Below are 13,784 nucleotides of genomic sequence, written 5' to 3'. Positions count from 1 at the left end.
GATAGATATGGGATAGATAGATAGATATGAGATAGATAGATGGATATGAGAGATACATAGATAGATAGATAGATAGATAGATAGATATGAGAGATAGATAGATAGATATGAGAAGAAAGATAGATATGAGATAGATAGATATGAGAGATACATAGATAGATAGATATGAGAGACAGATAGATAGATATGAGATGATAGATAGATAGATAGATATGAGATAGATAGATAGATAGATAGATATGAGAGATAGATAGATAGATAGATAGATAGATAGATATGAGATAGATAGATAGATAGATAGATATGAGATAGATAGATATATAGAGAGATATGAGATAGATAGATAGATAGATAGATATGAAATGATAGATAGATATGAGATATGAGATAGATAGATAGATAGATAGATGAGAAATAACGTGTTTTGAGGTTTTGGCAGTAAACCAAACCAACCAGAGGATATCTGATTAAAAAGCTTCACGTGTATCTCCTTTCCATGTGTATTTTCCTAATTCTGAACATGTGAGTTATTGACCCTTCTGTTCATCATGCTTACATTTACACAATAGACGTGACAAGCGTGCAAAGTAATCTCTTATTAAACATATTTTGATGGGGAGGTGTGAACCAGTGACCAGGCATATAAGGGGTCGACTCTTCTATGGTGCGTGCTGGTCATCAACTTTCATTAAAACCTGGATATTCTAGAAATGCTTTTAAGCTCAAGCCATTAGAAAGCAAAAAAGGGCGACCCCCTGATATTCTTAATGTTTCTATCACCTACTATTAAATGCCCCAAAAGCTGAATTTTTGTGCAAAATTGTGCTCCCTGGAGCGCTCGCAGCGTTTTCCTGTTCGCAGCGCTGCGATAATGTCTCTAGCCGTGATGCGATTCGCGATGCGGGACGCACCCGCTCGCGATTCGCATCCCGGCCCGCTTACCAGACTCGTTCCCCGTCTGTTCTGTCCCGGCGCGCGCGGTTCCGCTCCCTTTGGTGCGCGCGCGCCGGCTCTCGGCGATTTAAAGAGCCAGTGCGCCACTGATTGGCGCCTGGTTCTAATTAGTGTGTTCACCTGTGCACTTCCCTATATAACCTCACTTCCCCTTCCCTTCCTTGCCGGATCTTGTTGCCATTGTGCCAGTGAAAGCGTTCTTTGTATGTCCCAAGCCCGTGTTCCAGACCTCTTGCCGTTGCCCCTGACTACGATCCTTGCTGCCTGCCCTGACCTTCTGCTACGTCTGACCTTGCTCTTGCCTAATCCCTTGTACCGCGCCTATCTCAGCAGTCAGAGAGGTTGAGCCGTTGCTGGTGGATACGACCTGGTTGCTACCGCCGCTGCAAGACCATCCCGCTTTGCGGCGGGCTCTGGTGAATACCAGTAGCAACTTAGAACCGGTCCGCCGGCAGGGTCCACGCCAATCCCTCTCTGACACAGAGGATCCACCTCCAGCTTGCCGAATCCTGACAATTATTTTGAATGAAGAGAATCAAACAGAGAGACTTCTTAAATGGAGAGACTTCAGGCAATCCAAAAGGCCCCCCAGAAAGGAGTAGTAAGACTCTTTTAAGTTAAAGTGGTTTCCCTTCCATTGACACTTATTCCCTATACACAGGATAGGGGGTAAGTATATGATTGTGAGGGGTCCCACTGAGAGCAGAGATCACAAAGCCACTTCCAGAATGTAACGTTGGTCACTTGTGCACACTACTGCTTTCTACATACATTCTCTATGGGGGCTGCCATAGATAGCCAATTAAAGATAAGTAAATGCTAAGTCTGTTAACATACCTAAGATCTGAGATGGTACTCCAGCTGTAAAATCAGGCAAAGCCATGGGTTCATGGGAGTCACCGCCCAATGGCACTGGTAACTCGTGATCACATTTATGCAGCTTAGCTATTAGTCTTTTTCCTTCCACATCTCACTACTTTATGTTATTGTACAAAAAATAGTTTCCATTCAGCTCTGTCTAAAAATAATCTGATATCAGACCATTGCAAGTACATTTCTTCTCTACCACTAAATGCGTAGAAAGGCTGAATTGGATTGATGTACTTTGGAGACAAATAAAAGGAAACATAGTCCAAGTGAAAAAGAGGAACTATAAAGGAACTCAATAGTAGATCATTGTGAGTTTGTTTTGGCCTGCGGAGTAAGGATGACGAGTTCTTGACCCCTGCAGTGGATGAAGCTTTAATCTACACTGCAACTCCCCCATTCTGCAAACCCTGGAAGTGTGACTCATGTAGCTGGGACAGCTTGTTCACTGCCAGAGAGGCCTGCAACGGGCTAGGTTCAGCAGCTGCAAGCAAAGTGTACAGATAGCAGAATACTTGGCTAGAATTCCTAATAATAATCATAATGTTAATTGGCAATAATAATTCTAATAATGACAGCTAAAATATATTAATGACTAGTATCTACAGTATATTTATAAAACTATAAACTCAACTTCCTAGGAAAGCATTATCCACGTGGTGCGGGTATACAAGGGTTCTTGTCTTCACAATCTCTACTTAGAAAAGCTATAGGAAGGAATTTACTAAAACCAGCATTTTAGACTCAGGTCTTCAGTAAGCCCCCGCCAGTGTACGATCACAACTAAATCCAGGCAAATTTTCGGCTGCCCCATGTGTCTGTAAGTGAAATCAATACCAGCTCAGAGATGGCATAGATTTCAGCCAAAACTTATGTCTGTGTGCCCACATTTTAAGAGTTGGTGCAGGCAGCACAAAATGTCCCAATAGGTAAACATTTTTCAAAATTGTGCAACTTTTTTTTAAATCCTGAAAGCAGTTATAAGAGTTACTCTTAATAGCATGTATCATTTTTATTACACCATGGGGATGTTAAAGGGGTAGTCCAGTCCTGAAAACTTATGCGCTATCCTAAGAATAGGGGATAAGTTTCGGATCGCGGAGGGGGGGGGGGTGTCTGACCACTGGGGCCCCCGGCGATCTCCTGTACGGGGCCCCGGCTCGCTGGGCAGAGAGTGCATGTCGACCACGGCATGAAGCGGCGGCCAACACACCCCCTCAAAACAGTACTATGGCAGAGCCAGTGATTGCCGAAGGCAGCTCTCCGGCTTTGCGATAGAGTTACACTGAGGGGGCGTGTCAGCCACCGCTTCATGCGGTGGTTGACACGCCCCCTTCCCGGGGCCCCGTATGGGAGATTGAGGAGGGTCCCAGTGGTCAGACCCCCCCGCGATCTGAGGGGGATAAGACTGGAGATCTTCTTTAAGAGTGCACGGAACAGGCTAAGGACTTTCAGCCACAGAGTGTCACCACAACTGGAAGAGCCAGAGCAATCTCCTCTATTGTCAAAGCTGACAGTGGCATTTAAAGGGTCTTCCTAAACATCATAGGTGCTGCAGTGGTTTGGTTTGGCTCCCTGCAACGCATTCGTAAGTAGCCAATCCGTTGTCATGGCAGCCCGAGGCCTGTACTAGAAAAGCACCACAGGAGAGGCTTTACTATCTGACACCTTGCACCTCCTTTTAAAATAGGACACTACTAAATGTGAAAAACCACTCTGTTGTCCTTACCCACTAAACACCTATAGTAAATGTAGCGCTGTCTGTTCTTGAAATGCACCATACATGATGATATGCAGTTCGCTCCAAGTTCTTTTAGATCATCTCCCCGAAGTACTATGACTGCTAATCCCTGATAGTTCGTGTTCTAGAATGAAAAATCTACTTTAACCCTTTCATAAAAATGGTAAAGATTGCAAGTAGTAATCAGGCTATTATGACAATTTAGAAAGTTCTTTATTTTTCCTTTATGTATCTTCCAAGATGGTGTCTAAAGACCATTCCCTAGAGTCAGCCATTTTTAATGCATCTGACAATATAAGAGTTGTTAATGGGGTACTTCTCTGTAAAATATATATATGTTTTTTATCAACTGGTGCCAGAAAGTAAAACAGATTTATAAATTACTTCTATTTAATAATCATAATCCTTCCAGTACTTATCAGCTGCTGTATGCTCCACAGGAAGTTATTTTCTTTTTGAATTTCCTTTTTGTCTGACCACAGTGCACTCTGCTGACACCTCTGACCATGTCAGGAACCATCCAGAGTAACAGCAAATCCCCATAGCAAACCTATCCTTCTCTCGACAGTTCCTGACATGGACAGAGGTGTAAGCAGAGAGCACTTGTGGTCAAACTGAAAAGAAATTCAAAAAGAAAAGAACTTCTTCTGGAGTATACAGCAGCTGATACGTACTTGAAGAATTAAGATTTTTTAAATAGTAATAGTAATTTACAATAGTAATTTACAAATCTGTTTAACTTTCTGGCACCAGTTGATTAAAAAAAATGTTTTCCACTGGAGTACCCCTTTAGACATCTTATCCCCTATCCATAGGACAAGATGTCTGGGGATAAGATGTCTGATCGCGGGGGCCCACCCCTGGGGACCCCCCGCAATCCCCCCTGCAGCAGTCTGCTACCTCAGCAGCCCAGAGCTAAGTTTTCTCCGAGGTTTATGACGGGCAGTGCAAGGGACGGGGCATCGTGATGTCACGGCCCCGTCCTCTCGTGACGTCATGTCCGCCCCCTCAATGCAAGTCTATAGAAGGGGCGACCTGTCCCCTGCACTGCCCATCATCAGCCTCGGAGAAAACTTAGCTCTGGGCTGCTGAGGTATCGGGTTGCTGCAGGGGGGATCGCTGGGTCCCCAGCGGCGGGCCCCCCGAGATCAGACATCTTGTCCCCTATCCTTTGAATATGGGATAAGATGTCTTACAGTGGAGTACCCCTTTAATGCTGGTGTAATAGAAAATGTGGATGTCAAGGCATAGACAAGTGATGGTGACAACACAGAAGAAAAGGTTACAACAACTTGAAATAATTTGTCCATCCTGAGGAATTAAGAGAATTAAATTCTTAAAAAGAAAATTGAACAAAACCTATTACCTTCTACAGATTAGACCTATTTCTTTATATAGTAAGTTAGTAACGACAGAAAGTGTCTCAGAAGATTTTATGCCAAGGTAGAATGCATCAATATTTATTAGAGATGGAGTCATCCGAGGGGAAAAAATGACTTAATTTTCCCTACTGGTTCTATGGTGCAGTTTGTACCAGTCACCAGACAAGTCTTATCAGAGTGATACAGGACGGCATCCAAGTTCACCGAGAGTTGAGAAATGATTTCCTATTCACTGATGAAATTGTAAGGAAAGGGAATGTGATACTTTAAGTGTATCTTGAACCTGCACTATATCTTTTCAGCTCTTACAAAAAAGGTGGAAAGTCTTCCAGATTAATTATGATTAAAATATTTTCAATAATATTTGGTTAAACTGAAATATAACTGAAAACATAGCGGATTTCATTAAAATCGAATTGTTTTAAATATGAAAATGTAAAAATTGTGAATCACCTTAGATAAGACAATTATTGTAGTTAAGAAAAGTTCCTGCAACACATATTATTAGCTTTTCAAATCTTCAATCCTGAGCTAAAAAGTCATAATTTAACAATAAAAAAAAAATCTGAATTCTGTCCCAATTTATGCGGCGACTGCATTTGTCTTAATATGAAAAATGTACACATTTTGTTTAGTAAAAAAAAATCCTTAAAAAATTATAAAAAGCGGTCATAATTGTAAGTAAAGTCATGATTCCTAGATGCTAATTATTAGGACAAAAATTCTTTATATCCTTGTAAAAATAAATGGACTTAACCATTATGTCAATATGTCAAAATTCTAATCTTTTTAACTCTTTTACTGAAAATTTCTCAATACAATGATATCATTCTGTCATCATTTCTAGATATAACATAACAATTAATTCTGAGATATAGGTTTCAGTTCTGAGGTAACAAAAAGTCTGAATTTTTACTTGACAAGTTAGAATCTTTATTTAATATAGGAAAATTCTAAATTTTTTGCTAAATTTAGAAATTTTATTTCACAAGTCAACTCGAAATTCTGACCTGATTCTTCTACTTTAAGTCCTTGAATAAAAAGTAAGAATTCAGAGCTTAAAAAGTCAAAATTCAGACATTTTTTCTCTCCCGGATTCTGAACATGTATCTTAGAATTCAATTTGTTTTTTAATCTCAGAATTATGCAAACTCATCTACCGTACTTAGCACTTTGATGACTGTAACATAACAATATGATGGTAACAACCTAGCCTTGCTTATAATGTATTTTAATGTAACAACAAAAGATCACTTTGTTGCACTACAATGATCTCGTGTTTCTGGACTAAGATAACTGAATGGGGTTGCATTAAGGCCCTCAGGTGGCCATGACTGCAACCCATCGGTCTTAAGAAATCCATCAAAAACGTGATTATGCAGCTCTATCCTTAGTCAATAGTGACCTTCCAAGATCTATAGACTCACTAGGCTTTTGGTTGTATGAGATTACAAAAAGTTGGATAAATAACATCTGAACATATTGGACATTGCAGTTCATCCCCCATAAATTTAAGCTGCAATACCAGGCATAGTCTGTGGACAAGTCTGGTGCTGTTCTGAACTTTATTTCTATCCTCATCTCATATAAACCTTTAAGAAAATATATCAGAAAATATGGAGGGCAGCTTGTTTGCTCTACTTATCAATGCATTATGCAATATTTTTCTCAAAATTGTTAGCATTTCCCAAAATCTCCAGCACTCTAATAGTTTAAATAAAAGCTGTCATACACCTTTAAAGCTGCAATTGATAAAGAACTGTCCAATCATATATTCAAGAAATATGGTAAAGATTTGAGATGTCAGTATTAATGTGTCACATAGATACTATTGATGATCCCAATTGCCCAACGTGTCACATAGTGTTGATCCAGACATCTGAGGAACGTACCTGTTGTATGGGGATCTGAGCAGGAGAGCTTGGCTGCCTGTGCAGCTGTCAGTAGGAGTATGACAGCCATACACTGGAGGAGGCACAGAGTACTGCTGGTCTCCTGCAGGGAAATCATAACCTATGTCACTCATTATTATGTTCATCAATAACCTTCATGTCTTCTACACACATACATGTGGAATGCATTGAGTCCCAGAAGACCAATTGACTGGACTATCGTAAACCCTTGCACTAGATTTATAGATAGTTCTCTAAGATTAACTCTGTTCCAGAATTCTGACAGTTCATCCTAAGAGGACTGAATGTCTTCCCATAATCAGAAAGAGAGATAGATAGATAGATAGATAGATAGATATAGATATATATAAGAAATATATAAGATAGATAAAGTCCCAATATGAACAGCACATCAAGTAAACATTCCAGCCAGTAATGGGTGGCACGCATATTGGATCCTCGGTCCACTGGTTCCTTTATCCAAATATCAACATAGATGCAGCACATCACGAAGGTAGAATTAACGTGAGTAGTTTATTCCATGATGTATTACAGACAACGTTTTACCAGCCTCACGCTGGCTTGAGAAAGTAAAAGAAGTCACGTCTGTAGCTGGAGAGCCACACGCAGAGTTGTTGGATATAACCGCAAGCTGTAAACATTACACTGTATATTCTGACAAGCTTGGCTTAACAGAGACTCTCAGGTTACATAAGTGTGTTCCCGAACCAGTATTTGCTAGATATGGGTTTGTCATTTAACACAACCAGGGGTGGACAGCTGAGGGTCCCTATGCTTATTTGTAACCTACAATCCCCCCCCCAACACACACACACAGATACCTCAACTTTCACCCCTCCTCTTATGTTCATGGTGAATCCATGAGCATATTTCAACTAAGAAATGTAATAGCTATGGCCCATTATATAGAATCTAACATGCTGTTGTAAGCTGTGGGCCCCTTGCCTACTGGGCCACCACAACTGCACTAGTTGCACTGATGGCACATCCACCCTTGAGCACAGCTAAACTTTCTGTTATCTTAAAGTGCATCTGTCACTTCATCTATAGTTGTGAAGCCGGCAACATAGTCTAGTAGAGGTTAACAACATATGCAAGGCAAATCTTTTTTAGATGAGTTGATTTATTCTGGGGTCTGCTATGCTCCAGGGCTACTGATGTCATGCCGCTTGGAATGGTGATTGTCACACAGGGCTCGTCTACCTGTGCAGGCCGGTGTAATTTGCCTGAGCATGCGCTATCATTGGGTATTATGGCACATGCCCAATCAGTCTGCATGTTACTCTTAACCTCTTACACTCACTGCGCATGTGCACATGCACAAGCAAGCAAAGCATGACCACCACAAGCAGGTGACTGAGTGTCAATCACCATGTCAATCACCTAATAGATAGATATGATATTAAAAGATGGATAGATAGATAGACAGAAAAAAGGAATTTTCCCACAGCACACAAAAAAGTGGTGAAAAAAAGCCCAAGTGTTTATTTCATGGCAAAAAAAAAACAGTGTCTCATAGCAAGCAATGTACGACCGGCTCACCCAGTCTTTTTCAAGCAGTGTGAGCCGGTCGAAAAGTAGCTTGCTGTGAGACACTGGTTTTTTTTGCCATGAAATAAACACTTGGACTTTTTTTCACCATTTTTTGTGTGCTGTGGGAAGATTCCTTTTGCTGTCTAAAGTGGAGGGCCCCTAACCCAGGCTCCAGAACTCACGTGCACCAACTACACCTATTCAAAAGGAAAAGGCATGTGCTGTTTTTCAAGATAGATAGATGATTGATAGATAGATGATTGATAGATGTATATAAGATAGATGCTAGATAGATAATAGACAGATAGATATATGATTGATAGATATGAGATAGATATGATATATAGATAGATAGTTAAATAGATAGATAATAGACAAATAGAAATAAGATATATGATAGATAGATAGATAGATAGTAAAGAATTCTGCAGCACTCCAAGATACATGAAGTAACGGTGAAATTTATTAGCCTGACGGCATATGCCGTCAGGCTAATACATTTCACCGTTACTTCACGTATCTTGGAGTGCTGCAGAATTCTTTACTATTGGATTTTGACCTGTAACCTGGGACAACGACCGGCTGGCACCCACCATTACTTCCTAATCTGATTATGCTGCTCCATCTCTCCCTATTAGATAGATAGATAGATAGATAGATAGATAGATAGATAGATAGATGATTGATTGATAGATAGATATAAGATAGATGATTGATTGATTGATAGATAGATAGATAGATAGATGATAGACAGATAGATATAAGATAGATGATAGATAGATATGAGATAGATGATTGATTGATTGATTGATAGATAGATGATAGACAGATTATAAAATAGATGATGATAGATAGATAGATAGATAGATAGATAGATGGAAAGATAGATAGATGATTGATTGATTGATAGATAGATAGATAGATAGATAGATAGATATGAGATAGACAGATAGATAGATAGATAGATAGATGATTGATAGATAGATAGATAGATATAAGATAGATGATTGATAGATAGATATAAGACAGATGATTGATAGATAGATAGATAGATAGATATAAGACAGATGATTGATTGATTGATTGATAGATAGATATAAGATAGATGATTGATTGATTGTTTGATAGATAGATAGATGATAGATAGATAAATAGATAGATATGAGATAGATGATAGATAGAAAGATATATGATAGACAGATAGATATAAGATAGATAGATAGATTATATTAGATAGACAGACAGACAGACAGATAGATTTACTGTATTTATTAGGAAAGTGCTGTAATAAAGTAACACAATTGTAAGACATATGCAGATGGTATAATACCCTAGTGCCATACACAATGTATAATATGCTTAGAAAACACTTACCTAGGGAGGTCTGTTGACTGATAGGGTCTTCATGCTTGAATGAGTGATTGGTAAACTGTGCTGTATGGTGAGATGGAGTATGACCATAGCTTGGGGTGCCATCAAAAGCCACTGTACTGTAGCCTACAAAAATAAGTGAGTATTAATAACATGGTGAGGTTGGAAGATAAATACAATCTGCTATTTTATATAAGACGAGAGCAATGTCCATGGACTCTACAATTACGCTGTCACAGATACTAATTTGATAAACTGTATTTGCAGTGCTAATACAGCTTATGATACGATGGACCCTTATATCTCTATAACTGTAAAAGGTTGACATGCCCATCAGCTTGTATCTGTTAGGTCAAGATTTGTTTTGTATAGAAACCAAAAAAAACACAAAATGAGCTGACAAGAACATGGAAGCAGGATGCAAAAAAAATCAATAAAAATAATAAGAATAAAAATTTTTAAATTTGGTTAATTGGTAGTTTGTTTTATAAAATTGCTTATAAAACAACCTAATTAAGCGAATGAACAGCCCAAGGCATCAAATGATATCAAACTGCTATTCTATTTTAGTCCCTCAGATGGGGTTACAGTCATTCAGGACCTCAGTCCATTTCCGTTTCCAACCACGCAGTCATGATCCGAAAAAAAACCTGATATGAACCGAAACAATAGAGCCGGATTCACACACGCCGTTTTAGCACATTTTTTATGCCAAACAGGGGAGAGGATACTTGATACTTTTCCTTCCTTTTTTATCCACTCCTGGCTCCGGCAAAAAATATAACTTCAACAAAAACTGTCCAAGCAAGTGTGATCCAAGCCCTAAGGTCTATGGGTGGTAAATACATTATAACCATAGACATTACTACATTAAAAAATATAAATAAATAAAAGCAACCAAACAAAATGACACAAGCAAAAACAGCTTAATTTACTTCTGCACTATCATTTTTAATTCTTAATTCTTAACCCAAAGATGATAAAAACCTCAATAGCTGTATATATATACATCATTTGTCCATACAGAGATACACAACTAAATGCATAAAAAAGTAAAACATAACATCCGTGTAATCTAAAACAGATGTTATTAGCAATGAAGTGTTTTACCCCATGCATGCAGCAGGACTAATACTGTGATTTGCGCCATCCGTACGCAAATGTTGTTTTTTGCGGTTGGTTTTATATATTTATGTCATTATCAGTTACTTTTAAAAAAAAAAAACGTATTCCAAAAATGTGGCCAAACCACCAACATTCTGAATTCTAATGTTTGTGTAGTTATGCACATGTATTTCTGCAAACCCTACTCAAATGAATGGACCAGTTGTAAGAATTTCTGCGACAAATCTGTTACGTGTGAACAAACCTTTATTCGTCTATCTTTATCGATACTCAGTGACCAGGATCATCAATTTACTATGACATTACTATATAATCAAACTACAATAGAAATGTTAACACAGATGCTTAAAAATTGGCCCAATGTGATTCATTTTACGTTTTGTTGTAGCCAGATAATTGCTGTTCATTTATAGCGGTGTTTCTCAACTAGGGTGCCTCCAGCTGTTTCAAAACTACAACTCCCAGCATGCCCGGACAGCCTTTGGCTGTCCGGGCATGCTGGGAGTTGTAGTTTTGCAACAGCTGGAGGCGCAATGGTTGGGAAACACTGATTTATAGCATTGTTCTCTCCTGCTGTTTAAGAACTACAACTCCCAGCATGACACATCTAGTGGATTTCACGCATTAATTTCTTCTACATTTATTTGAATGAAGTTTGCCAAAAAAATTAGTAAAAAAATACTCTCACTGCAAAACCCAAATTTGGAATTATAATTATATTTTATTTTAGTTTTTGCTGAACTGTACTGTACTGCACTGCAACTAATTTCACTGTAAATAGTTTAGGTAGTAGTTTAATTTGTACATTTTTAATAACATAACAAGTAAAAAAAAGTTTTGTATTATATGAAGAAACAAATCAGCATTTTAACATTTTATTTTTAACAAACAAATCTATTGACGTCTCACATGCAACAAATTACGTAAATATCATTTTACGCCAAGTAATGGTGCCTGGACATAAGTCCAGGCACCATTACATGGCGTAAAATGATATTTACGTAATTTGTTTTATGTGAGACGTCAATAGATTTGTTTGTTAAAAAATAAAATGTTAAAAAAGTTACAGATATGAGAAACAATTGTGGTAATATTAATAATACTGAAAACCATAATAATATGTAGCAATATATTAATTAAATATGTCCTTCGTATTTTACATTTTTAGAATGTTTTACTTTAGATTAATAAAGTTTTTTTTATGATTTTTTTCTTTTCTTTTCTAATAATTTATAATGTTTTCTTTTGTTATTTTTTTTTTTTTTTTTTGTTCTTTCCAAAGAAAAACAGCTATAAATAGCATTACCCTCAGTGAATGGAAAATGACTTGACAAAAAAAATAACCTCCCAATATTTATAACAAACAAATGGAGTCTGACTTTTCTCTATCCCGAAGAACATCCATCAAGTACTGGGACAGGTACTTTCATTAATTACATGCGGCAGTAAGTGCAATAATACAAGGTTTAAATCGAATATAAAGGGACTAATGACTATGTAATATTTTCTTTGCACCCCGCTCCCACTTCAAATATAACAAAATAAGAATTTTGTACTATTTTATAAGCTATACATCGCCTAGGTAACATCATCGTCATCACAATAATAATTATTATTATTATAATAATTACAACTTTAACAATATGTTATTATGGATTTTTTGTATTTTCTGTATTATTTTCTAATTGCCTACACTTAAAAAAAATTAAATTCAAAAACATGCACTGCAATATATAATACAAAAGTCTAAAGTGTGAGTGTGTCTTCATACATATGTATGTTTGTGTTTATTTTTATTAATAAATTCATTAACCATTTTGTTTTAGATAGATCATTTTAATCCATTAACATTATATATTTTTAGTTTATTAAATTATGTTTGCAATATATATATATATATATTATATATATATACATATATATATATACAATGTTTATATAATCTTGTATTGTATTAATTGCATTATGTATTATAGTTTTTATTTCATTTCCTTACTTTATACATTGTATTATGTTTTATATCTTTTAAATATATTTATATATATATATATATATATATATATATATATATATATACATACATACATATATATGATATAAAACATAATACAATGTATAAAGTAAGGAAATGAAATAAAAATATATTTGAACATACATTAAGAATAATATAAATGAATAAAAAAATGAAAAATATAATAATAATAATAATAATAATAATAAAAATATATATATATATATTATTATTATATTTTTCTTTTTTTATTGATTTATATTATTCTTTTTTTCCAACTGTCGATTTTTATTAAAGTTTTTCATAAACAAAGGACAAACAAGCGGTAATTGTTGGGGGTACCCCAAAACTGCAGAGATGCACAAAACAAAATATAGAGAATCAAAGCAAAGGAAGGAGGACCAGTAAACTGTAATGTTCAAATCTATTGCATTTATATTACTCTTTTGCACAATTTCTATTCTATGGAACATGTGAGGATGTTCTTACACTATGTAATTTTGCTGTGTGGTTTTGAAGCCCAAATCAAACCAAATTGTGGATTGTAAAGAATTAGATAAAATAAAGAACAGGGGCTGCTACTTATTCTTCTTCTACTCCAAAGAGTAGAAGTAGAATCTGTTTTTATATTACTTAATTTATTTTGATCCACACCTGGTTTTGGCTTCAAAACAGCAAAAAGCGAAAAAAAAAAACTGCACAATGTAAGAGACCCGAATGGCATTGGGGATTTTATTTATTATTATCTTATTCCCCTATAAAAGAAAATAGGTTGGTTGTTCCCAAAAAATACACAGACACAGCTGCTGTTACAGTGTATCCAGATGAAGAGTCTCAGCCATGACCTTGACAAGTCCATCTGAAAGGCAGAATGATGTTTTGGTCAC

The 13,784-nt window shown here is 36.7% G+C and overlaps 1 protein-coding gene across 8 annotated transcripts in view; it reads right to left on the bottom strand.

Moving 5' to 3' along the window:
* The window catches only part of WT1 (WT1 transcription factor), a 54,941-nt gene that overhangs the window by 35,489 nt on the left and 5,668 nt on the right, over positions 1-13,784 (bottom strand). For 5 of the 8 annotated variants that reach the window (XM_056526627.1, XM_056526629.1, XM_056526623.1 and 2 more), the window contains 2 exons: positions 9,765-9,887; positions 6,837-6,957 (listed from right to left, as the gene is read on the bottom strand). In XM_056526627.1, coding sequence (XP_056382602.1) covers positions 6,837-6,957; positions 9,765-9,887 — 244 coding nt within the window. Of the gene's footprint in view, positions 1-6,836; positions 6,958-9,764; positions 9,888-13,710; positions 13,772-13,784 lie in introns of those variants that run through there. The other 3 variants (XM_056526626.1, XM_056526625.1, XM_056526630.1) reach the window with 2 other exon arrangements.

This window comes from Hyla sarda, chromosome 6 (genome assembly GCF_029499605.1).
Source record: "Hyla sarda isolate aHylSar1 chromosome 6, aHylSar1.hap1, whole genome shotgun sequence".
Taxonomy (NCBI): Eukaryota; Metazoa; Chordata; class Amphibia; order Anura; family Hylidae; genus Hyla; species Hyla sarda.
The sequence above is the reverse complement of the archived record's forward strand: the minus strand, read 5'-3'. Positions and strand labels throughout refer to the sequence as shown.